This window comes from Danio aesculapii, chromosome 24 (assembly GCF_903798145.1).
Source record: "Danio aesculapii chromosome 24, fDanAes4.1, whole genome shotgun sequence".
NCBI classification, from domain to species: domain Eukaryota; kingdom Metazoa; phylum Chordata; class Actinopteri; order Cypriniformes; family Danionidae; genus Danio; species Danio aesculapii.
Window position 1 is genome coordinate 2,739,817 of NC_079458.1, and position 27,500 is coordinate 2,767,316.

The window sequence follows — 27,500 nt, forward strand, 5'->3', positions numbered from 1 at the left end:
GATAACTAACTTTAGACAGAATTAATTACAAACATTGAGTTCAATATGAGTTAAAACATAACATACATACACCTCTTGGTAATTCTAAGCTCTTTGTTGGTACCAAAGTTCCTTTAAGGCAAGTCATTTCATTAGGCGGCCATCTTTAAAACACCTCTCGGGCAGTATGCTTGGGCATGTCTGAATAGGGAAACATCAAGCTCTCCAAAACCAAGCTTACCATTGAATTTCATATTAGGAATCACCAATAAAATTAAACAACATCTGTCTCTTTAGTTTCATTTCTAAACATGTAAATCACACTAAATCTGCAGAAACACATGTCTGGTCTGAGCCCCTCCACTGGAGTATCATCAATCTATAGCGATTGATGATTGGCTCCTGTACAGGAAGGTGGGCTTTATTCGTCATATAGTGATAAATGATTGGCTTCTGTACTAGTAGGCGGGGCTTTATTCAACATTGACCGTTACACTTTTCCCTGACATGTCTTGTGTATTCTAGTCTTTGTTGGTACAGCCCCCGAAAACTCTTTGATTGACTAAAACAAATGTGAATTAAACATACCACAGCCCAAAAATATCTATCTATAGGGTTTAAAATAAACAATAAAGTTATTATTTTTTTAAATCGATGAAAGAAGAATGTTTTCATAAATAAATATGTACAACTGAGGCCAATTTAGTTCCCAATTAACCCAATAAACCCAATTCACCTATAGCGCATGTCTTTGGACTTGTGGAGGAAACTGGAGCACCCGGAGGAAGCCCCTGATTACATATATATATTATTCACATAATGCTTTCAGCATATTATAACAGCTCGTCACCCAGTGATAAGCACAGTGATTCTGCAAAATTAACGTTAAAGTGAGCGGCGTTCATCTGCCAGGTCCATTTGCCATAGCACCCTCCCAATGGATATTGAATTAGACGAAATGGCCAAGCATCCAGCCCCAAATATCTCAATGAAACTCCAAGTGATTTTACAAGAGAGACGTTAAGGGCCTACAAGTCTTTCGATGCCAACAATGTTGTTCAGTGTGGTCATGTGCAAGAAATAATACTCCATGATTACCAGATTCAACACTTTGTAGGTTCTGCCAAGCCAAGGACAATGAAAGAAGACGGAGCTATACAAGGCCTGGGTAATTAATCATTAACAAGAAAAACAACTGCATTCTGACAGCGAACTGCACCTGTACGGCAGGGTATGTGAACTTACATTTTTACACTACAGTGTCCGCAGTTTAACTCACCTTATTTAACTGCTTTTGCTGAAATCATTGCTGCAATCAAAAACGAGTGATGTGTATAATTCAGCAGAGCGTGAACTCACCTGATATAACACGAGAACTGCAGAGTCCAGCATTTTTAATTAGGTCCTCACTCCATTCAGCTCTTATGATGGCTGTTAGCCAAAGACGTCTGCGGTTAGCACTAAAGCAGTGTGGTGTACGGAAAAATTAAAGTTTTCTATTTTTGAACTCTCGATTTTGGCATCCTACCACACAACTTGACATGTTTGCTATTGCAAACAGTGTTCTTTTTTCCAACCGGTATGCACAGTTGAACCTGTGTGACGTAGGTTGGTAATTCCCCTATAGTCTTTGTTGGTACAGCACCTGAAAACTTTTTCATTGACTAAAAGAAATGTGAAATAAACATACCACAACCCGAAATATCTATCTATAGGGTTTAAAATAAAAATAATATTATTATTATTTTTTAAAATCGATGAAAGAAGGATGTTTTCATAAATAAATAAATAAATATGTACAACTGAGTTGGCCTATCCGCTTATTAAGTGTGACATCACGCGAAGCGGCTTCCAGGTCCAATCGCTCTATTAAACTGTATGGGGAGACTCGTCAAATGGTAATAATAAACACTTATAAAGTGATGTAATACTTTCGAAAATCACAATCGTAATATATACATCCATGCCTAATATCAGATGGCCAGAAAGTGATTCATTTTTTATAAATTGTTAAAATGTTGGTATTTGTGATGCAGCAAGTCCAGGGATTTTATATACAGTTCACTTTAATGTGTGATAGGACTAAAAATAATGAGTATTTTCTCAATTCAAATGAGCAGCAGCTTGGACCCTGAAACAGTATTCCATACGCCACTGATACGTCACGATTTAACAAGCAGATTCATCACAGTGGGCGGACCTATACCAGTAAGACACGTCCCACCACTAGAACTGAGTTATGCTTCTGCGCTGTAAAAATGTTTATCTGTTAAAATTTACATGTAGATTTTTAAAAAATATATCCTCTAGTGCAAGACTTCCCAAACTCTTCAGCCCACGACCCCTAAAATAACAATGCCAGTGAGTTGCGACGCCCAAATTCCTCGTAGGTGGTTATAAATATGAAAATTTTGCGCACATAAAAACAGGCCTATATAAACACGAGCATATTGACAACACAAAAAAGTGCAACAGTCTAACAATCATATCATTTTTATACTCCTTTATTAATTTAATTTAATATTAACCTCTGGACACAGTGTTTTCAGCACAAGTCTATTCTTGGGTTAATTTTAAAGTTTGCCAATCAGAGATCATTCTCAATGTTCAGTTGTGGCCTGTAATCATTTTTAATGTATTTGATTACCATAATGTTGAAAGTTTAACCTGGTGCTATAAAATCAATCTGCTGCAGCTGACGCTATTGCTGTGTTGTTAATCTAACGTAAACGCACTGATCCTAGGGTTAAAAAAAATAAGGCTGATGTCTTTTCATTTGCATATTGTTGTTTTTTACCATTAAAAACCTTTATCCTCTGTGGGTTATGGATAAAATAATGTAATTCTAATAGTTTAATCAAATTTATTTGACTTTTGGAAATCCTGTCATTGTCCCGCGACCCCCACTTAGGGAACCACTGCTCTAGTGGTTATATCTATAGTCCTGTACATTCAAAAAAGAAACTTGATTTACATTTTGCGCTTATCAAAATGTACCAACAGTTGACAATTAATCCAAAATATTCATGTGTCGACATTTACACCTGACATTCCTAAACCCAGGTCAACCCCATTAGCATATTAGTGGCATCAGTGTTTCTGATTGGATTAACACACTCATCTCTTTATGCACATCCTCATTTTCTTTTTCACCTCAGGCCCCTTTATCTGGGGTTGACACAGTGGAATGAACCACCAACTTATCCAGCATATTTTACCCAGCTGCAACCCAGTACTGGGAAACACCCATACACACTTATTTACACACGTACACTATGGCCAATTTAAGCTTACCCAGTTCACCTATACTCGCATGTCTTTGGGCTTGTAGGGAAAACCAGAGCTCCACACACAAACGCCAACTGACCCAGCCGAATCTGGAACCAGCGACCTTCTTGCTGTGAGGCGATCGTGCTACGCCACTGCACCACCCACATCCATTATATAATCTCATTTTTCCCAATGTGCTATTAAGAAGCCTGTGACTGGCTGAAAAAGTGACGGCATTCACATTATGGGGTGAACTACCCTTTTAAAAATAGTTAAGTTTATTTATATTTGCCGTAATGTGCAAGAATCAGGGCGACGCAGTGGCGCAGTAGGTAGTGCTGTCACCTCACAGCAAGAAGGTCACTGGTTCGAGCCGCGGCTGGGTCAGTTGGCATTTCTGTGTGGAGTTTTGCATGTTCTCTCTCCGTTCGGTGGGTTTCCTCCAGGTTCCCCCACAGGTACAGGTGAATTGGGTAAGCTAAATTGTCCGTAGTGTATGAGTGTGAATGGATGTTTCCTAGAAATGAGTTGCAGCTGGAAGGGCATCCGCTGAGTAAAACAAATGCTGGATAAGTTGGCGGTTCATTCCGCTGTGGCTACCCTAGAATAATAAACGGACTAAGCAAAAAAGAAAATGAATGAATGAATATGCAAGAATCAATTAAACACATTACAAAAAAGAAACAAAATACCATTTATTGAACATGCACCCAACCTAAACTCATTACACTTTGGGAAAATCTGAACCGAGACGGACACAGTTCAGCAACTGCGACATCCAGCAACTAACAAGGGCTCCCCAAAATACTGATACTAAAACAGGAAGTGTGAATGTGTGACAGGAAACAGAAAACTCCCTAAAGTTCCAGAGGGAAAGACAAAAAAAATAATCAATAGTGTGAAAAAAGCTCACTTACCTCTCTCTCTCTCTCTCTCCACCGCACAGACGCAGCAGCGAGACTAAACGTATAATAATAATACACCATAACATTAATGATGTCATCTGCATGCCACAGACTTCTCAGTTCATTGATTGGCAGATGAATGAATGAATGTCTAATATATGTGGAGGATTAAACGCTCGTTACAAATAAAAAAAACGTTATAATCGGAACCCAAAGCATCTTGGAAACATTCTAGGCGTGTTAGAAATTTATACACTCTGCATATAGATCTGCCAGGGGTGTCCAAACTCAGTCCTGGAGAGTTAAGCTCCAACCCTAATCAAACACACCTGGACCAGCTGATCAAGCTCTTACTAGATATTCTAGAAACTTCCTGGCAGATGTGTTGAAGCAAGCTGAAGCTAAATTCTGCAGGACACCGGCCCTCCAGGACAGAGTTTGGACACCCCTGTGGTAGGTGAACGCTTTTATAAAAACACACACACGCGACGCTCTCATGCACAGAGTTTCCTCTTTATCAGTGATTATTGGAGATGTGTCATCAATAATGTTGCTTCTTAACATTCAGAGACGAAACTACAGCATCAGCATCATCATCATCATCATCGGATGCAGCAGATTGAGAGGAAGTGTGTGTGTACCAGACCAGCAGGCGATTGATTATTGTGTGTGACTAGGAAGAGTCTGAGGGATAGAGAAACGTTCGTCTGACTCCAGCAAAAGCTCCACTGATTAAAGTGCATGAACATAGAGGAGAGGATTGGATTCAGCGTGAGGAAACTCTGCTGCGCTCGCTCCTGTGTGTGTGTGTGTGAGTGTGCGTGCGCGTGTGTTTTCAGTAGTCCTCCACCCAGCCGTTCTCCTGGATGAAAGCGTCGATCACCTCCTTCATGGCCAGGTTGGGGATCAGCTGATCTTGGGTCAGAGGACTACGTGTGACGGGGTCAAAATGGCCAACACGCTGCAGACAGAGACAGAGAAATCACATAAATAATTTATTTTATTTAAAATGTTAATAAAGAGTATATTAATTAAAAAAAATAAATCAAATAAATAAATTCTGATAAAAATAAACACACACACACACACACTATATATATATATATATCTTTCTCTCTCTCTCTCTATATATATATATGTCTATGTATGTCTATGTCTATATATATATATATATATATATATATATATATATATATATATATATATATATATATGTATGTCTATGTCTATATATATATATATATATATATATATATATATATATATATATATATATATATATATATATATATATATGTCTGTCTATATGTCTATATATATATATATATATATATATATATATATATATATATATATATATATATATATATATATATATGCCTATATATATATATATATATATATATATATATATATATATATATATATATATATATATATATATATATATATGCCTATATATATATATATATATATATATATATATATATATATATATATATATATATATGCCTATATATATATATATATATATATATATATATATATATATATATATATATATATATATATATATATATATACACACACACACACACACGTATGTCGTGGATGGATGTCGTAAATGTCATCCATTTTTATATTATATTGGGAGATTTACATGTATGTTTTAAATATATATACCTGAACAAAAACCCTGAAACACATAATAGACAGCAGAACTCCTCAGTTTTTTAACTCTTGTGTTTTCACGTCTCACCTGTAGATGCTCCTCGATGTCCTTGCGGTCGTAGGTGATGCCGCTGGGAGTAATGCAGGGTTCCCTCATCAGCTCAAAACTGATCTTCCCACACAGGTAATCTGGGATCTCGCGTTTCTGCACGACCACCCAAACACACAGACAACATTACAAGGAGCAGGATTTGGGCCAGTGATATTTCAGAGTGGGTGCAGCGATCAGAAAATAACTTCATACCTTCCTCTTTTCATCTACTTGAGAGAAAAGCTCATCCATGTCCATCAGATACTTATCCTGCAGAGACGAGCACAGGAAATGACATCACTTCATCAATCATAAACAGATTATATGTAAGGAATAATCAATGAGGTATCATTAAATAATTACAAAAACCTGTGGTAAGACTTTAGTTTGATGCACATTTTGTTGACTATAAGCTGTATTGCAACTACATGCCAATCACTTCTCATGTGAGTATTAGTAGACTGTCTGCTTAATATCTGCTGATTCTGCTCCTTCAACACGTTTAACTCACTATAAGACACTTTGCAAGTACAAGTCAACTTACACTAACCCTAAACTAACAGTCTACTTATACTCTAATGAGAATTAGCTGGCATGTAGATGCAATGTAACCTAAATTCAACAAAATATGTTAAAGGCACCGTCAAAATACAGTGATCCCAAACCTGCATCCATTGACTTCCATTGTATTTCTTTTTCTACTATGGCAGTTAATGAATACAGGTTTACAGCTTTCTTCCGAATATCTTCTTTTAACTCATAAAAAATGCTCATCAGCCAATCAGAATCAAGCATTTAGCAGCACTGCAGTGTGAGATGCATTTCTGTGGACGTCTCACATGTTTGGATTTGATCTTGCTGATGTCTCCTCCATTCTGACTGTCCTCTGACTGCTTCACTCTGTCGTCCAGCTCTCTGAACACACACAAGCAGAAACATGAGCACACTGACAGATATTCTCCAACACACACACACACACACACACAAACAAACATAAACTCTCCCACACACACACACCTCTCCTTCTCGGCCAGGATGAGTTTGCTGAGATACGCGTGCAGCTCGTTCTCTTGGCTGATCCGCTTCTCCTCTATGCTGTTCCAGCGTTTCTTCTTGGCGATGCGAAGAGCACTTGGGATGTCGTCTCCAAAATTGAGCCGCTGTTCCTTGGCCAGGTTATAGGCTGGAGATGATTCAAAAAGCAATTTAATCACATGGACATTAAATGATGTCTAGACTTCTATTGGACAATAATGTGTCATTTTAATATCATTAATCACTATCATTAATCATTTTTATTATCATTAATCAGTGTATATTAGTTCTGCATTATTAGAGACTGAATTAAGTTTATTCAAGGGACTTAAAGGGCATTATTCTAAATCAAAACTTCCTCAAATATTTCCAATAATCTCTTGTAATAAGTGCGATGTGTCAACAGGAACTCTTTCATTCTTTGTGGTCGTGCAGTAAATCATAACCATTCTGGAAACATACATTTCAATTCCTCTCTGGAGTCTATTCAATGAATCTGGAACCTGACCCTAGTGATGGACTTGTAGGAGCTGGGGACAGTTCTTGTACTAGAAATCAAACACAAGCAATTCTATTCTATATGTGTATTCCACATTGTAATTTTACAGTGTGGAAATCTGATGCTGTCTCCACCTTTGCAATGTGGGAGAGAGAACTTGGAAATATGTTACACTGAGAAGAACTGAGATTCACACTGAGCGACAGATTGTCCATTTTAAACAAGATTTGGACACCATTCGTACTATTTTTGCAGATAGACTGAAGTGATATAGACTTTTACAAGACTATTGTATGTTAATTTATTAATTTATTTTATTTTATAATCACCTTGCTTCTTTTGGTCTCATTTGTCCATGCACACCTTGCTTTAGTTTTACATTTTCTGTCCCAGCCAGTTTCATTTTATGATTGTAAATCATATTCATATACAATATGACTTTTTAATTTTTTATGAAACATTTTGATCAATGTTAGAGGGGTGGGATGAGCGGTAGGTTTCAGCTCAGTTAAATTCACTGAGTACCTCCGATAGAACTTTGATATATGGTCCATCTCTTTCTTGTAAGGATTTAGGCAATACTGTATGCACGTGTGTTTTTTCAGTGAAAAAAATGTTTAAAAGAAAAATACAGTTAAAAAAAGGACTTAAAGGGACAGTTCAGTCAAACATTTAGATTCCGTCATCATTCATTCATCCGGTAACTTGTTCAGAACCCGTCTGACTTTCTTTTTTCTGTTGAACACAAAAGAAGATATTTTGAAGAATGTTGTCATTGACTTCAATAGTATTTGTTTCTCCTACTAGGAAAGTCAATGGTTACAGGTTTTCAACTTTTTTCGGAATACATTCTTTTATGTTCAACAGAATAAAGAAACTCCTAAAGGTTTGGAACCACATGAGGCTGAGTAAATAGTGAGTAAATTTGAAAAAAAGATGTTGAACAGAGCAAGGAAATGTTCACAGTATGTCTGATAATATTTTTTCTTCTGGAGAAAGTCTTATTTGTTTTATTTCGGCTAGAATAAATGCAGTTTTTAATTTAAGCAATATTTGTTTTGTATTGTCCACTGCTATACAACGACTTGCTTAATTAACCCAATTAATCTAGTCACTTATTTGTCAATTTAAGCTGAATACTAGTATCTTGAAGAATATCTAGTCAAATATTATGTACTGTCATCATGACAAAGAGAAAATAAATCAGTTATTAGAGATGCGTTATTAAAACTGTATAACCTGCTTATATTTAATTGAACAGAAACTCTTCAGTTTGTACCTCTCTGTAGGTTGCCGATGGCTTCTTCGTAATTCTCCAGCTCCAGCTGACATTGGCCCAGAAAAAAGTGCGCCTTCACCGACTGGCTGTCGAGCTCGAGGGCGTGTTTACAGTCGGACAGTGCCTTGTCGTACTGCTGTAGCTTGACGTAGCATAGTGCTCTGTTAGTGTAGTACACGGCCACTGACGGGTTACGATTCTACACACACACACACACACACACACACACACACACACACACACACACACACACACACACACACACACACACACACACACACACACACACACACACACACACACAGAAACACATTTAGTACAACACAAGATAATAAAGAACCACTTATATCATTTCTAGAAACACCAATAGCGTATATGCCGAGCTAGTGTGTTTCCCATACTGATAAACGTCCTGTTATTGTGTTTTTTCCCATTTTATACGGTTCCTTTTGCAGCATCGATGTTGTAATGTAATTAAAATACAATCAGTTAAACAGACTTTGGCATTCATTTAGTTGCTCAAGCGTACAACAAGACAAAAAGCCTTTTACTCGCGCACACGCCCGTCAGAATCGGCAGGCTAGCATGGAAGCTCCATTGAATATACTGTGGTAAAATAAATGCTCATATTATAAAGACATGGCGGGGGAAAATGTAATTTAATGCAGTGCTTTTGTACAATCTGAGACCCACTCTATATCAGATATCACTCAGCCAGTGGAGATCGCTGATTTTTAAAGAAAACAGATCTTAAACGCACCGATTTTGCATTGGCATACAATTCACCGGACACAATTAACCCAGGTTACTGGCAAATTAAAAGTCCTATTTGCATGCTTCAGCATATACCCCATTGCATTTATTGGGTAACACATTAATACAATGGTCCATTAGTTAATGTATTTACTAACCTAAACAAACAATTAGTAATACATTTATTACTGTATTTATTCATATTCATTAATGTTAGACAATGTTATTTAAGTTAAATAGTTCATGTTGACTCACAGTGCATTAACTAATGTTCACAAGCACAACTTTGGATGTTAATAATGCATTAGTAAATGATGAACTATAAATTAGTAAATGAGATTATTCTTACTTGATTGATGTTACAAAATACTAATAGTGTACGTAACATAACTAGTGGTGTACATAGTCATATCCTGTATGATTCCTATATTAAACAAAAACTGACACAATAAAAACAATTGTTCACAAAATAAAATGTTGAAACAAAAGTTAAACAGAACTTGCGTAAAGATCTTTAACAGGAGGGCTAATAATTCTGACTGTATATTCTGAACTTTTGGACTTTTCTGCCATCACGTTCACTGGAGTCCTGCTCAATGCGAATCTGAATTTCTCTGAACCCCCCAGCTGTTGAAACTGACACACACATTTGCTCTGTGTGTTCCCAGCGCCCCTCACTCACAATGGCTTTGCTGTAGCAGGTGACGGCCTCCTGGTATTTTCTGCTGAGGAACAGGCGGTTTCCCTGCTCCTTCAGCTCCTGTGCGGATGAGCTTTTCTCTGGGCTGCTCGACATCTTCTCTACGGGCTCTGCGGTGGCCGCTCCGCCCTGCTTCCCAATCCTGTTCCCCGTCTCTTCGGTGAGCACCGGCCGGTCCCGGGGAGCCAGTTACCTGCAAACCTGTCAGAAACACACAAAGGAAAATATGAACTCCAGTGATGCAGGAGCAAAATGTTCTTCGTTACTGTAATAATACGATCACTTAACGGAAAATGTGTTATACACCACCACTGAGAATTATACACAACTTATATATTATATAACTGCGTGTTAAATATGTCCAGGTAAGCTCAGAATTACGTGACTTTTAAATTCTTTATTTTTTATATTTCCCAAGCGATGTTTAAGAGAGGGAGACGCGGTGGCTCAGTGGTTAGCACTGAGGCCTCACAGCTCACTGGTTCGAGTCCTGGCTGGGTCAGTTGGCATTTCTGTGTGGAGTTTGCATGTGCTCCTCGTGTTGGCGTGGGTTTCCTCAGGGTGCTCCGGTTTCCCCCACAGTCCATCACATGCACTATAGTGGAATTGGATGAACTAAATTGGCCGTAGTGTTTGAGTGTGTGTGAATGTAAGACTGTATAGGTGTTTACCAGTACTGGGTTGTGGCTGTAAAACATATGCTGGAATATCAGTTAATTCCGCTCTGGCGACTCCTGATAAATCAGGGACTAAGCAGAATGAAAGTGAATGACTGTTTAGGAGAGCAAAGAAACTTTCACAGTAATTTCTATAATATTTTTTCTTCATTTGTTTTGTTTGTCTGAAATAAAAACAAACATTTTTGAAAGCAAATTTTAAGATCAATATTATTAGCCCCCATGAGAATATACATTTCCAGACATTTTGTTAGAAGTACTCCTATGCTTTCCATGTTTGTTTCTATATCTGCTTCATTTATAGCACTTCATTCTTGCATTGATATTTAATATGTCTTGTTTAAATACACTATGAACAGCAGCTTCGCTAATTATTTTCTTTATTCTCCATTTCCAACTGGTGATGCTCATCCCGAGGCCTCTTGAGATTGTGCAGTCATTGATGTGATCCAAGACCTGTGAAGAGATGATGCCAACCATAGAGGACTTCTAGGGTGCTTTCACACTAGCATTTTTGGTGCGCACCCGGGTTTGTTTGACGTTATTGTACGGTACGTTTAGCTAATGTGAACGTGTCTTCTGAACTTGGGTGTGCACCCGTGAACCGTACCAGAGTCCGTATGATAGAGGTGGTCTGGGGTACGGTTCATGCAAACTCTGGTACGATTCACCTCTGGTGTGAATGCAATCGTACCAAATAACGGAAGTAAATCGCCAACTGTACAACAAACTATCGTTTTCAGATCGTTAACAGACATTAGTGTGTGTGTGTGTGTGTGTGTGTGTGTGTGTGTCACGTATCGTACCTTGGTGACAAGCGGGACTGAGCCAGGGCAAACATAGGAATAATATCAGCTTGTCTCCTGCAATAACAGCTTTCTAATTCAGCTAACGCAAATTGACGGCGATGTGTTGCAGTCTTTCCATTTTGGTGGTTTGTTTTCATGACCGTCACCTAGCAACAGCCGTAAACAAAACAGCAGCTCGATGACGCAAGCGAAAAAAGACAGTGTGAACACCATCCAACTGAGAAGGTGGCAAGGGGGGACAATCGAACTTGGGTACAGTCCAGGCAATTGAACCAAGTGTGAAAGCACCTCTAGAGGTCTCCGTAATCCTGGACCGGGCTGTATCCTGAGCAGATGCTGTGGCGCTTATTGAGGAGTGGAGAGCATGAGATTGATTCCTGAAAGACCCCAGTGACAGACGAGTCTCCGCATTGATCTCATGGGCCAGTCTAAACAGCCTAACGTACTCACACCTGCAGCTTCTGCATGATTGACATCCAGCATTCTCCAGTGCCTAGACTGCAGCTCTGCACAAGACGTTTGGTCAGAGGAGAAATGGTCGTGCCCAACTTAGCCTGGTTTCTCTCGAGGTTTTATATATATATATATATATATATATATATATATATATATATATATATATATATATATATATACTGTCCTTCCTATAGTTATCACTTTACCTCGTTCTGATTTTGACAGAAATGTAATAACGTTCGTCTTAACAAAAGATCCATTGGAATAATAAGAATTATAATAGAAATAATTCAAATTAATTAATTAATGTACATCACACACACACACACACGCACACACACACACACACACACACATCTGGACACTGACAGCTGTGTGAAATCATTCATGACTCTTTAAGCAGCTCTGTGAACTTAAAACACACACAATCCAACAGCCAATCATAAAAATTAAGTACCACCAACGATTAAAAGAGATTTCATGTCGATCAGAAATTAAACTCAAGTGACTAACACACATGTACATTCACACACACTTTACGAGCTAACAATCAGTTCAGCGCTGAGAATAAACATGATGTGAGATTAAATCAGATGTTTTGAATATGAAATATGGATTATTTGAGGCGTACCGGGTTTGACTGCTGGACTGACGCCTGTCGTTAGCAAACCGGTAGCGACACTGGTGCTTTGATGATCACTTTTGGATCCCTGATAGCGATTGAAACGCGGCCAAACTCATATTCCGACTCGATCATGACATTAAGATGACAAATGTCCGACGTTTTCATCGGCGATCCTTAAAAACACGACATTTTACCCGCGGGTGTGAGACGCTAGCATCATGTTTCGGTTGTTTTGACTCTGCCGTCACTGTGACGTCGCCGGAGGTGACGATCGGAAGCTCGTTGCCAACGCAATGACGCCACCTGTCGGCGACGTGCAGGAGTTTCACTTTAATATACATAATGATAATCACAACATTCACTCATTTTCCTTCGGCTTAGTCCCTTATTCATTAGAGGTCGCCAAAGCGAAATGAACTTTCAACTTATCCAGCTTATGTTTTACACAGCGGATGCCCTTCCAGCTGTAACCCATCAATGGGAAACACCCATACACATTCATACACTACGGCCAATTTAGTTCATCAATTCACCTACAGCACAAGTGTTTTGGACTGTGAGGGAAACCGGAGCACCCGGAAACACGAGGAGAACAAGCAAACTCCATACAGAAATGCCATCTGGACCAGCCAAGACTCGAACCAGCGATCTTCTTGCTGTAAGGCGACAGTGCTAACCACTGAGCCTCAATGTCGCCGTTATTATAATAACAATTAGAAAAAAAAAATAATAAAAAAATTAAAAATTATCATTATTTACTCTACATTTTAGTTATTTGTGACTATAATTTTTAAAAAACGTCTAAATGTGGAAGTAACTTTAAAGATATTCAAGACAATATGCAATGCTTTAATTTCTACTTTAGCTAATAAGTATGACTTTTTATTTTGATTCAAGTATATCATTTCTATTTTTCTACCGTATTTATAATTTTGACCTTTAAATAACTCAAGCCACAATCGCTCATTTTAATTAAATTATAATAAAATTAATAACTACAAAGATTGTCATCATTTCTTCTTTAACATTTTTCATGTAATTATATAATTTAGTCAGACTGCAATATAAAAATACATCAAATGTCTCGAACTCTCCTATAAAAATGTGAATTTCAGTCCCTCTCCTCAACAAACGTACTAAAGTAATTTCATAAACGACCCTGAATTTTGTATTTGGTTTCATGTAGAATAAAAAAAAAATAGGTCTTTTGCGTCATATTTTAGGTGCAAAAACAAAGTATTTTGCAATAATTGTAAAATTTTTCTAAATACAATCAAATTCTGCTTTTCCTGGGCCGGGTCGCACTTCCCTCTATTCAGACACTGCCTCCAGCTCCTCCTGGGGGGGATCCAGAGGCGTTGCCAGGCCAGCCGAGAGACATAGACCCTCCAGCGTGTCCAGAATCTTCCCCGAGGTCTCCTCTTGGTGGGACATGCCTGGAACACCTCCCTAGGCAGGCAACCGAAACAGACTTCCAAGCAACCACAGCTGGCTACTCTCAATGTGGAGGAACAACACCTCTACTCCAAGCTCCTCCTGGATGACAGAGCTCCTCATCTTAGAGAGTGCACCCTGCCATGGAAACTCATTTCAGCCACTTGTATCTGAGATCTTGTCCTTTCAGTCATGACCATAGGGTGTAGGACAGTAGATTGGCTGGTAAATTGAGAGCTTTGCCTTTCGGACCCATACATCGACCGCATTACTGCTGCACCAATCCGCCTGTCAGTCTCACGCTCCATCCTTCCCTCACTCGTAAACAAAACCCAGAGATACTTGAACTCCTCCCCCTGGGGTAAGGACTTTCCTCCAACCTGGAGATGCAATCAAACTCATGTTGCAATCTAGAACTTCTTGCTGAACACCAAACACATTCAGGTAAAATACTTCCCTTTTCACATGGCAAACACCAGTAAACGAGCCCTCGTTCATGACAAAGCCCATTTCAATTCATAAAACCATTTAATGCACTTTAATAAGGACAACATGAAATCAAAACGGCATTATAAAAGATCATGTACATAATAAATCTGAAACAACACTTCAAGAACACGCTTGTTCAGATTTCTTCATCTCCTACAGCTCTCTCTCTCTCTCTCTCTATGGGGAAAACAATGGAGCTAGATTTAAAGAAAGGGGCGTTTAAACTGACCTCAGAACAGCTTTCAGAACAAAAACAACATGCACACATTCCCTCAAAACAAATCAAATCTACATTCCAAGAGTAAAGGGAGACGAGGACATTATGAAGGGGCAAAAATAACGGCAGTAGATGTTTGTTTAAAAGAAATAAACAAACCTCAAACCTACACACACTCAAACACACAGCTTTCATTTCAACACAGTGGATGAGACGGGTGCAGCTCTCACTGGACTGAGATATTAACGACTACAGAGACTGTAATGGATGAGGACGTGGGCAGTTTACTATGGACGAAGCAAACATGATGAATATAAAAGTGGGTATATGCGTGTGTGTGTGTGTGTGTGTGTGTGTATGGGAGCGGTCTGGGTGTTCGCTATGGTAACGTGAGATGACTCAGATCTCTCCGGCTTCTCTGTCATCATGGCGACGAGATTCTGTCCTGCCGTTCAGCCCGTCTGATCTCCGCTCGGATGAGCTGCGCTTGCTGTCCCTCTCGCGATCACGGTCTCGTGAAGACCTAAAACACACACGCAGGAATCAACTGAGTGCAACATAATGGAGTTTCTTTATTATTATTTTAAGGATTGGTTCACTTTCAGAATGAAAATGTCCTGGGGATTGATTTACGAAAGCTGCATAAAAACCTTCCTACATCAACGTACAAATCTGACATTAAATTCAAATGAGTGTGGTTTCTCAAAAGAGGGCGGAGCTACAAATGCCTGTGTGTCAGCATAGTGGCAGATTCAAACACAAGACTTAAGCCCTGCTAACACTGTGAGATTTCAGCAACGATTCTGTCATCCAAGACATATTTGGGAAATCCTAAAAGACTCCTGAAATCCTTGACTTAAATCTGTGATCATTGATCATTGGTTTGACATGTTCACAGACAGTCGCCTAATGCCCGTTATGATCAGATTTTTCCTCTGGTGAATTTTGGCAGTGTCAGAAGATTTCAGACACTTTCCTGCAGTGTGACAACAGCTGCGATGAGCGTCAATCCAAGAACCAATAGGAGCGCCGAATCTGATGATGCAATTTGTGCAACAATTTAAATGACTGTGGGGAAATGCCAGAACAGTTTTGTTCTTCCTGGTTTTATTATTGAGACACGCTGTGTGCAAAAATAGCTGCTACAGATTGTTTACGTTTGCTGTGAGAAATCATTTCAGAACACGGGATAGTGAAAGTGTCACAGATGGATGACGTCAAACTCTGGGGGAGTTTTCTTCCGTGCTTGGTGCATCTTTATAGTCGTTCAGTCTGACATTATGACAGCTGAGATCTTACAGTGTGACATGGGAGCCATGTACATGCAGTCTGACATGCTTCAATCGTTAAGGATTACAAAAAATGTATATATAAAATAAATTAACTACAGTACGAACTAAATTCGCACAGTGTGAGCTGGCCTTTACGTCCTATGCCAATGAGACACAGATGGTCACCAGTGGGCGGGGCTTTCCCCCTCTGATGACACGTACAAAAGGGAGAATGTCAATCAAAGTGTTTCTGCAGACTGTTTTTATCAAGTCTGATTATAATAATATTAGAATTGATTTTTACCATTAGAAGCTGCTTATATTCTCACACTGCTGCCACACAACTGTGTTTAAACCCTTTATAGAAGTAATTTTCCCATAATAGGTGCCCTTCAAGTAAATGTCCATTAGTGAATCTGAAATATTAAAAAATAAATAAAATGGATTCTCTCTAGGTAAGATTCCTCTTCTTGAATTATTTAGAGCTCTTTAATCTGCATTAGTAGTTTAAACTACAGAGCAATAGAAGTCCATTATATATTTAATAAAATCCTGCATATTTTCCCTCAGAAACCATTTCATTCAAATGAAATCAACATCTTTTGTTTGTGTAAATTTCTATTTAACTTTAATTAGCTTTTTTTTTTTTGTTAAAAGATTGCAATCTTGATTCGACCCCCTATACTTTATTATGCATCTCTAAGATTCACATATTTTCATGTTCAGGAGAGACGCATAAAGGCGGTCGCACAACTCAGCAAAACGGACACCTCCAAATGCTGTTAAAAGAGTCACATACTGTATTTATAAGGTATAATTCACCCAAAAATGTAATTTCTGTCTTAACGATGTATTCGCTGCCACGAAATCACACGTGAGCTGACACACTGTTTACTACCAAGAGGATGAGCGCAGCTGTGAATGATGTCTACTTCGGTGAACAGAACCTGCATAGGCTGTGAATAACAGCTAATAAAGTTGTAAATAACCTTCAGTTTGTTGCATAGACTGATCGTTTGGAAGCTGCATGGGAAGAATGATTTGCATATACGTTTTTATTTCTCAAAGTGACGGCAGCCATGACACGAGTGCACTCGGCAGTGAAAGTGAAACCGAAAGCAAGCACATCATTTACATGATCATACCGCTTTAGAGTTATGATTACGACAAGCATTTGATGTTTTTTTCCTTTCAGTGTTGTGCATGAGAATACATTTTTCACAGTGTCAGTATAACTACTCTAGCCTATTATAATGTTAAATATAATGCAAGAGGGAATCTGATAATGACAAATGTCTCATTTTACCAAGCATGTGTCTCAAACACAATTCAACTTCAGTATTATCAAGTTATATTCTGTTGTAATCACTTACCTGTACATTAACAACCATTATTGATTTTTTAAACTCACATGTTTGAGAAATAACACTAGCCTACTCATATTAACCTTTATTTTACATCTACAGAATCATGAGAAAATTGTGATCTTTATTTTAAAGCAAAAAAAATAATCGTGATTCTCATTTTAGCCAAAATCATGCTGACCTAATTGATGTATAGAAGTAATTTCTGCAATAATTCCATCTTGGCATTGCTATGCAGAAAATAAATAAAACTATCTAGGATTATAAGGGGGGGGGGGGGGGGGGGGGGGGTCAATGGCCTTTTTTTTCTAGTATTAATCTTTTAAAATCATGGAGAAAACCATTTTAATTAGGCCTGTCATGATATCCGTTTTTGTTGTATGATATACTGTACCAAAATATACTGCTATAACCGATATTAGTCATTTTAAGATCATTTTGTCACTCATATTAAAATAAATTAATTAATTAATAAAAAAAAACAAAAAAACAGAATGACAATATTATATCCTCACAATGAAAGTGCACTCTTCCAAAGGACACACCAGACACCCACATGAGAATATACTACAGTAATTTATAGTAAACACTACAGTATTTTTAACCATACTGACAGCTGCAATAGAGATAGAGATGTTGCACAATCAGCTAAAATGTTGCTAGAATTGGTTTTCATGTATGAGCAATATATACTGCCTCATCAAAAATGATTGAGGTCATGTCCATGTGTTGTGTGATAGGTCTACATATTGATTATTGTAACAGGTCTAACTCCAATTAATATATTTTTTAAAACAGATCACTCTGGACATCAGATTAGACTGTAATGAATCAAGCATTACTTGTGTGACTGTTCTCTGCTGTGGCGTGAGCGGGATCTGGATCGAGATCGGTGTCGTCTGCGTCTGTCGCGCTCTTTGGAGCGAGAACGGGAACGGCGTTTCTCTCGTGAAGCGGAGCGGGAACGCCGGCGTCTGCGCTCTCGATCACGCTCACGGGAACGAGACCTATAGAGAGGAAAAAAAAGACAATCTTATATATGCATAAGACTATTAGATAATAAAGCTCTGAAATTTTCTATTTGCAATGGGGTATTTGCACGGTCCACTGGTGAAAGATTGATGTGACTAACTTCACACAGTTTCTTTTACAGCATGGATGTTGTAAAGCACTTAAAATATAATCAGTTCAATAGACTTCAGCATTCATTTAGTTGTTAATGTTTTTCAATATTGAGCCATTATGTTAAGTAAATCAGATACTGACCTCTTGCGTTCTCGACTGCGTGATCTGGTCCTACAGGGAAAACCAGACAAACATGGTTATATTGGTCAATACTCAGAGAACACAGACTTAACTCTTAACTATTTTAAAACATAAGCATTAAATATTTTCAAACCATTTAACAGCTGATTTCCATTAAATAAAAAAAAAAACACTTTAAAAAACTATTAGATGACATTATTTTCTATTTAACAGGATAGTTCAGTTAAAAGGAAAGAAAAAATAAATAAAATTCACATTTACTCAAGTGGTTCTGGGCTTTCATGGATTTCTTTCTTCTGTTAAACAAAGGAAGATGCACTACATAATGTTGGACTTTTAAATGGGTTTTGGTCCTACTTTAGGTATCAATGGCTGCTTTTTACCAACATTTCTCAGAATATCTTCTCAAATGTTTTATAGTAAATGGTAAGAAAAAGTGAACGGTCCCTTTAAGAATCACAGTGCAGCTCCCAAAATCCCAAATAATTCTTATTTTAAATATTTGCTGATTAAAATTAATCAATTAAAATCATAATTTTGAAACTGGGCTTGTGGTCTTTGACTCAAACACGTTTACTCAGTGCACCACTTAGCAGGCTTCTACACAGGTTCTGCATCTTGTTTATATACACTATGAACAGCAGCTACGCTAATTATTGTTTTTATTCTCCATTTCCACCTGGGGATACTCTTCCCGAGGCCCTCAGACTATGCAGAGTCACTGATTCGATCCAAGACCAACGACGAGATGATCCCAAGGTTTCCATATCCTGGACCAGGCCGTATCCTAAGCAGCTACTGTGATGGTCATGGAGGAGTGGAGAACATGAGACTGATTCCTGTGACGCTCCAGAGACAGACGAGTTTTCGCTGAGGCCAGCTTCCAGCCTCCACCGCTGAGACTGCAGCTCTGCACAAGACGTTTGGCCAGCGGAGAAATTAAAATGGTCATGCCCAACTGAGCCTGGTTTCTCTCAAGGTTTTTTTTCTTCACTTCCGCCATTAGTGAAGTTTTTTTTCCCTCTCCGCTGTCGCCACTGGCTTGCATGGTTTGGGATCTGTAGAGCTGCGCATCGTTGGATTTGCTCTTCAGTGTTTGGACTCTCAGTAGTGATTATTAAACCACACTGAACTGAGCTGAACTAAACTGAACTTAAACACTACAAACTGAACTACACTGTTCCTATTTACTGTGACCTTTTATGTGAAGCTGCTTTGACACAATCTACATTGTAAAAGCGCTATACAAATAAAGGGGAATTGAATTGAATATCTCTTTAAATTCAAGTCTATTTCAGTGTATTTTGTCCATCTATGAAGATAAACGACACATGCAATACTTTTCTCACCTCTTTTTCATCCTCTCCTCTCTCTCCCGCTCTTCCCTTCTCTTCAGTCGCTCCTGGTTTCTCCTCTCCTGTTTGTCCAGCACGGTTTTCTGGAAAGAACAAGCGTCATTACAGCACTCTATAAAGCAGTGATCACCTCTGTCAGCTGATTTAGGCAGACCAGTTACCTTTCGATTATTTGAACTTCATGCCAGCTTCTATGACCAGATATAGATTATAGTAAGGTTTTACAATGTATTTTTAATTAAAACTCTAAAGGTGTATTTGGATTAATCCTGTAAAGCAAATGTGAGGATCTTCTCCAAGAATTAAAAATGTGTTCTCCTGGACTGGACCGGTTGGAGAATGTATAAAAGCCTACAGTATAAAATGTCTAATTTCATGAAGTTTGTTTTTGAATGAGGATCCCCCCATTCTCTCTGCCATTACTTATTAATGTATGAACAAATTGTTAGCTTTAGAGCCAAGGCAGGTAGTGGACAAATTTGGGGTTTGTCCTGTTACCTTCAGCTGCTCCAGCTTCTCTCTGATCTGGATAAAACCCAGGTGCAGTTTCCCGCCAAAGTGGTCTGCAAGACGCCGGTCGTTGTCATGGAGACCCAAGTAGGCGGAGCAAACCTCACAGACACGCAACTTCTGCTGCTGGAAACTAGATGCAGGCATAGAGTTCCTGTACTCTTCCTGAAAATAAAACATACAGAGCAAATGATCCTGATCTACAAACATACAGACACTTACAAGAGGAAGAGAAATATTAGATGGTAAGTTTTAAATTTGTCTGTGTGTGTAAGGTGTATTTTTACATATTTATTGTCTATATGTACAGAGTGCATTTTAATGCAGGTCTTAAGTCAGTCATTGTATTTTGCACTGTATTATGTATATCAGTATACTGTATATAATCATAGATGTCACTGTATTATCCACTGTCTGGAGCCTGTACCTTAGCTTTTTTCACTCATCATAGCACACATCCTGCTGGTGATGAATGTGATTTGATGTGATCAAATGAGTGTGTTCTGCTGGGAAAATATATTTATTGAATATAATAAAGCACATGGTCTAACCTCTGCATCCTTCTTCCTAGATCGGACTTTCTCAACCTCCTGCAGAACCTCCTGCGCTTCATCCACATTTCCCTCAGCGCCGAGTTGCTCAGCCTTTGCTAGCAGCTTCCCGATCTCCTCATTCAGCTCGTGAACCTTTTCTGCCTGTCATATAAACACAAAGCACACATTTATAGTCAAGTAGTGCCTTTACAGTACAAATAAAACACCACAGTAGCAGTTTTATGCCAGATACCTGAATTTGAAGGCAAAATAGCAATTAAAATACAATTTGATTATTAATTTAGCCTAAATTGTTGTTAGATAACTTCATACCTTTTGCGCCACCTCAGCGCTGATCTCTTCTTGAGTCTCAGCGAGACGCTTCTTGGCCAGTTCAGTCCTGCGGTCACAGTCAGCAATGAAGGACTCCAGGTGATCCACAGCCTACAAACACACACAGATTCAACAACTCCATTTACAAACGCATTCACAGAGCTCTACTTCACACATCACTACAGCCAAACAGAATCTGCTGCTATTTTTTGCATTAGAATTTTCTACAAAACTAATCTGTGGATTAAAATTAGTTAAAGAATGTATTTTAAGATCTGAAAACCCTCACACACACAAAAATAAACTTAATTAAGCTTTTATAATTTAAAAACCCAACTAGAACCACTTGTTTGGTGAACAAAGCTACAGCAGGTCTCATGTAAAACATCCCCTAAAAGACAGAAACCATTACTTTAATCAGATTATCCAACAATTTGCATATTAATTAATAATATTACTGAAATTAATATCAGGGCTGCAATCTCGCCAAGTTGAAAAAGGTGATAAAACACATCTATTCTAATAAACCACACAATTTTATCTATATGCAGTCATCTGCAAATTAAAATAAAAGTTGTTGTTTCTTTTTCTTCTCAGACTCCAGATGCCATAACCACTCACTCCTGCTGTTTTAATTTATTTTTTAAGGTGGCCGTGACCTGCGGCAGGTTTGGGCACTGCTGATTGGGGGGGATTAAGCTGCACTCACTTTATTGTTGATAAGCATATGATACAAAAAGGACTGTCATGCATTTGCTCCCGGACTGAGATGCGTTTGTCTGTTTTATATATATATATATATATATATATATATATATATATGTGTGTGTGTGTGTGTGTATGCATGCATGCATGCATGCATGCATGCATGCATGCATGCATGCATGCATGCATGTATGTATGTATGTATGTATGTATGTATGTATGTATATATATATATATATATATATATATATATTATATATATATATATATATATATATATATATATATGTGTGCGTGTGTGTGTGTGTGTGCGCGTATGTATGTGTGCGTGTATGTATGTGTGCGTGTATGTATGTGTGCGTGTGTGTATGTATGTGTGTATGTGCATATACATATATATACACACACACATATATATACATACATATATACACATATATAACACCTTAAATTTCTTCACAGATCAACAAGATCAAATTGAAAATCCCAAATTATCAAAGTAGACAAATTTGCACCTCTGCATACAAACTGACAAACATACACATTTGGAGAAATTTACACAGGTAAATCAATAGATTGAATGACGTGCTCAAATCTGCAGGCACAGATTATGAGCCAACACATCACTTACATCCAGCTCAAAGAACAAGTCTCTCTCTTTAGACGCGATCTCATAGTCGGCCCTCAGTGCCAGGTCATGGATCTTAGAGCATTCGCCAAGGTCCATCCGCTATAAACATATCAAAAACAAAAACTTCATCAGCATGAGAAATAAACTGGCTGACTAAAGTAGGTCTGTCACAATAATCAATATATTGACTTATCGTGCAATACTTGGAGATGACCTCAATACTTTTTGCCATTGCAAAATATATACTTCCAAATTCACAAATAACATTAAAGCCATCGGACAATGACATTTACATTCTACCTCACCACTGTCAAACATTATATTTGAACAACTGCCTAATGGGACATTAAATAATATATACAACAGTATATATTAGCGCTGCATGATTAATCGAAAAAAGATCCCGATCTCGATTCGACACTACACACGATCTTAATTCAGCTTTTTCTACGATTCAGCCTATTATATTTTCAAGGTCAGGAGAGAAGCAAGGCAGTCGCACAAATCTTCACAGCAACATGGACACCTTCAAATGGCGTTAAAAGTGTCACATGCTGTATTTATAAGGTATAATATACCCAAAATGTCATTTCTGTCTTCATGTAATGACGTATTCGCGGCCACGAAAATCACAAGCGAGCTGACCGCCAGCTGTTTGTTTACTTCAGAAAATCAGTGTTGCCAGGTGTAGCTGACTGTTTCCAGTCTAAAACCCGCTGAAAGCTAAAAGGCACCGCCCAACAATCTGTAGTCTCGTTGATAGATCACAACTGTTGTAAGCATTTGAATGTGGAGAACGGGGGCTATGGCACCTATTTGGGGGATCATAACAAGTTTATAAGTGAAGACTGGGGCTGGTGAGCATGCTGTTACAAAAACCGCCCAATTTCACACTACCCGCCTATGTCATTTTTTACCCGCAAAAATAAATTCAAAACCGCCCAATATGGCAACACTGCCGAGAATGTGCGCGTGCCCGTCTACGACGCATACTTTAGTGAACAGAAGCTGCAAAGGCTGTGAATAACAGGTGATGAAGTAGTAAATAACGTTCAGTTTGTTGCACAGAGCGATCGTTTGAGGGCCGTGCGGGAGGTTTGATTTGCATGTGTTTTTTTTCTCACAGTGACAGCAGCCATGAGCCGCACTCGGAAGTGAAAGTTAAACCTGTGCGCACATCATTTACATGATCATATCGCATTTTACAGTTATGATCACAACAAACATTTGATCTGTTTTTTCTTTCATAGCGAACACGAAGTGTTGTGCCTGAAAATAAATGTTTACTGTGTCAGTATAACAACCCTAGCCTATATATAATGGAAATATAATAGTCTAATAATGTTGTCAATAACAGATGACAAGCACATGTCTTAAACATAATAAATCAACTTTATAATTATAAATAGTTATATTCTGATGTCATTATTTCACTGTGAATTAACAAACAGGACATATTGAAGTCTGTTCAAGTCCTCCACAATACAAAATTGAGCATTTTAAGCAACAGTAGACCTACACACAGGCCTAATATTATTAGTGTTGTTTTACCATATGTTTGATAATTAACAATAATAATAGGCTAATCATATTAACCTTTATTTTTACATTTACAGAATCGTGAGAAAGAATCGTGATCTTGATTTTAAGCAATTAAAAAAAAATCATGGTTCACATTTTTGCCAGAATCGTGCAGCCCTAATATATAAAATTTAATATCAAACTATTCAATCTAAATAACTTTAAGAATGATAAGTACTTTAAAATGTTATCATTATATAATCGGTTTATCACAACAATCCCTATGACAATAGGCCACACAACAATTTCTTATGACAGGCCTAGATTAAAGTTTCTCACCGTTCCAGAGAGGATGTCATGCGGGCAGCAGTTGAGCAGGTGAGATTTGCAGACGCGCTCGTCTGTGAATTTAACCCGCTGTCTCGACTCATCTCCTGTAAGAACACAGCACATAATTGACACTGAATGAGACCACACACAAACTCGCGCACGGCTCACACACTCACTGCGGCGCTACACACTGCTAACTTTGTGGCCAAGGGTCACAGTCCTGCCTGTCTCTGCAGTGAAATCATGACATGTACTGAGTGCAGAAGGCATGTGTCTGAGAGTGTCACTGATTATCTGTGTTACAGTAGAAAGATCTCGTTCATGTAAATTGCAGAAGTTTAACCTCTGCTGACCCAAGGCCGCTTTCTTTAAATGGCTCCTTAATGTGAATGTCTAAAAATGGATTGAGCCAATAGGCTAGTGTTGTCTGTCATTTATTCTGTTTAGTCATCATAGACATGAAGTTCTGTGTGTAAGCCTATCGTGTGTGTGTGTAAGGTCTGGGCGGCACAGCTTAAATTAAATCCCAATTTCTTCAAAAAGATAGCAGTAATCTAGTTAAAATGACTAAATTAATGCAATTAATACACCAATATAATATGTAAACTGAAATGAAATGCTTTTTTAACATGTATAATATGACATAAATAGAACTTAATGATATATTAGTAAATAAAATCACTGCGTCTCAAAAAATACAATGCAACAAAATAAATTGTGAATATTAAATATCTCACCCAGCCTTACTTTTCATGATGTAGTATCTGTAGTTTTCACAACTGCCAATTGAGCGGAAGGGTGTATGGGATAGCTGTTACATCTTAAAGACAGTCGTCTTGTACTTTAAGAGCATAATCCCTCATGCATACATACTGAAATGCTGAATAATCTAACGTGCACATTAAAAGCAACCAATACAAGATGTTGAACAAGTTGACCAAGTTGAAACAAAACAGAAAACTAAAGTGAAAGGTTAATAGATACACACTGCGAGGTCTCTCCCATTCAGAACCCCTCCTGCGGTCCCAGCCTCTAAAAGTTTAAAGGGAAAAGCTTTTCTTGCCCAAACCTGTAATGAGGAAGTTGGGAATGATACAAAAGAATACAAGTGAAGACGTCGGCGGAGGAATTTGACTTCTTTCCTTTATTTACTTAATGTTTTTCTTTATTAAAGTCAGTTTTGAGGAAAGACGCTCAGGCACAGCATCAGTGTACTACATCCGCCTGGGCAGAAGCTTCGTATCCTCTCTGCTTACGTTAGCAACTAGCGTGATGTGTAAAACAGTTACTGCTGGAAAGCAAACAGTATTGTTTTTTCATATTCATAACAGCTTTAAAAAGCATTGGTGACTCACGGCTCGATGAACATGAGGCTTTTCTGCAACTCCCTTGCAGATGTAGGCTGGCAAACATACACTGAACCTTAATGAATAGAATAAAGGGGCCACAATTGTTCAGTCTGTATGAAACAAATGCACGGGAAGCATATGAATTCATCTCAGCAGCATTCACACAGACAGTCGCTTCATTCACACGGAGGGTGAGATTTCTTACAGCCAGTTTAACTCAATTCAACAAATTCAATTCCTCTCCCTTCTGTTTACTCATCTTTAGCTAAAATCCTCTTCAACAATCAAATTCATATCACATTATTTACTTTAAAGTCACATTTCCTCTTGATAATGCTCTTTTAGATTTAATGCTTGCATCCATTACTATTTATGTGAAATTGCACTCATTTAACAGAACGAGAGGTGGTCATTGACCCTAACTAATATATTACATTTATATATTCTATTTTTTAAGCAAGACATATAAAATAATGTATACAGTCTTCAGCATAAATGAGTACACCCCATATAAAAAAATAATATAGGTAATATATTCTGGTGCATTTGAACAAAACAGATTTGTTAAACAGTGTTATTCATGAAAATAAAAGTTTGGTCACTGAACATCTTTAGAGACAGAAATATTATTAAATTAAATTCAAACTAAATATTACGGATATTTAATTAAAAAATTTAATTTAATTAAAAAATTAAAATCTAACTACAAAATTTCAGCTATATTTTATGTAGTTTATGTTTCTCTTGATTTTTTTCAATTACTAAATGAATTTACATAACAGAGATTTGAATGTACAACTTTTTGGACCATTATCACAAGTTATTTCGTTAGATTAGCTACAGATAGCATCCTATAGAAAAATATGAAATAAATATTATATATAGAAAATATTAATTTAAAAGACAAACATGTGAGGGGTGTACTCGTATATGTTGAGCACTGCACATGTTCATGCAATAATATTAATCAATGCATTAAAAATACAATAGAAAAGGTCCAATATCTTCTAGTCTATAAAAACTACATTTTAAATTTATAAATACAAACTGATTGTGATATATATCCAGGGCCAGACAGAATCTGCTGACATTTTTTGCTAATTCTGCAGAGAATTTTGTAAAAAATCTGTGGATTTATGCGGACTGATTTTGGGAGTATCATAACTAAAAACTACATATATGAAATAAAAAAATAATACCTTTTTAACTTTAATGTTTACAATGCAAATGCAATTAGATCCACATTTTTAGTAAACAAAGTAAATCTCTTATAGAATTTATCTACTAAAAGACTATTAAAATATGACTTTACAAACATGTATTGTAAATAAATCATATGAACATTTTCATATTGGTCAATAATATGATTGAAACTACTTTTAAAACTGAATAAGTATAAATTTACACAAGTAAATAAATAGACTCAATGATCTGTGGAAATCT

General features: G+C 37.5%; 2 protein-coding genes across 5 annotated transcripts in view; both read right to left on the reverse strand.

Moving 5' to 3' along the window:
• Window positions 1-3,919: 3,919 nt before the first annotated feature.
• Window positions 3,920-13,000, reverse strand: stub1 (STIP1 homology and U-Box containing protein 1). Its single transcript, XM_056450988.1, has 8 exons — window positions 12,756-13,000; window positions 10,165-10,383; window positions 8,730-8,928; window positions 6,934-7,099; window positions 6,756-6,831; window positions 6,130-6,186; window positions 5,914-6,030; window positions 3,920-5,115 (listed from the first exon to the last, which is right to left on the reverse strand). The coding sequence occupies exons 2-8, from the start codon at window positions 10,276-10,278 to the stop codon at window positions 4,990-4,992; spliced, it is 855 nt and encodes a 284-aa protein (XP_056306963.1). The 5' UTR covers window positions 10,279-10,383; window positions 12,756-13,000; the 3' UTR covers window positions 3,920-4,989.
• A 1,692-nt stretch (window positions 13,001-14,692) lies between these two features.
• luc7l (LUC7-like (S. cerevisiae)) overlaps window positions 14,693-27,500 on the reverse strand; it is a 14,588-nt gene continuing 1,780 nt past the window's right edge. Inside the window, exons 2-11 of one of the 4 annotated variants that reach the window (XM_056450478.1) lie at window positions 26,064-26,130; window positions 24,718-24,812; window positions 22,858-22,956; window positions 21,522-21,632; window positions 21,207-21,350; window positions 20,644-20,820; window positions 20,140-20,228; window positions 18,791-18,820; window positions 18,367-18,531; window positions 14,693-15,412 (exon numbers count right to left, since the gene is read on the reverse strand). In XM_056450478.1, coding sequence (XP_056306453.1) covers window positions 15,289-15,412; window positions 18,367-18,531; window positions 18,791-18,820; window positions 20,140-20,228; window positions 20,644-20,820; window positions 21,207-21,350; window positions 21,522-21,632; window positions 22,858-22,956; window positions 24,718-24,812; window positions 26,064-26,130 — 1,101 coding nt within the window. In that variant the 3' untranslated portion in view covers window positions 14,693-15,288. The other 3 variants (XM_056450477.1, XM_056450480.1, XM_056450479.1) reach the window with 3 other exon arrangements.

What these genes read in the sequence shown, in the direction of transcription:
- stub1 (XM_056450988.1), bottom strand. Translation starts at nt 10,278, where the DNA reads ATGTCGAGCAGCCCAGAGAAAAGCTCATCCGCACAGGAGCTGAAGGAG. An exon ending in CATCGGCAACCTACAGAGAG is followed by an intron (nt 7,100 to 8,729) that starts GTACAAACTGAA and finishes AATCATCTCCAG; the next exon opens with CCTATAACCTGGCCAAGGAA. An exon ending in ACATCGAGGAGCATCTACAG is followed by an intron (nt 5,116 to 5,913) that starts GTGAGACGTGAA and finishes CTCTGTCTGCAG; the next exon opens with CGTGTTGGCCATTTTGACCC.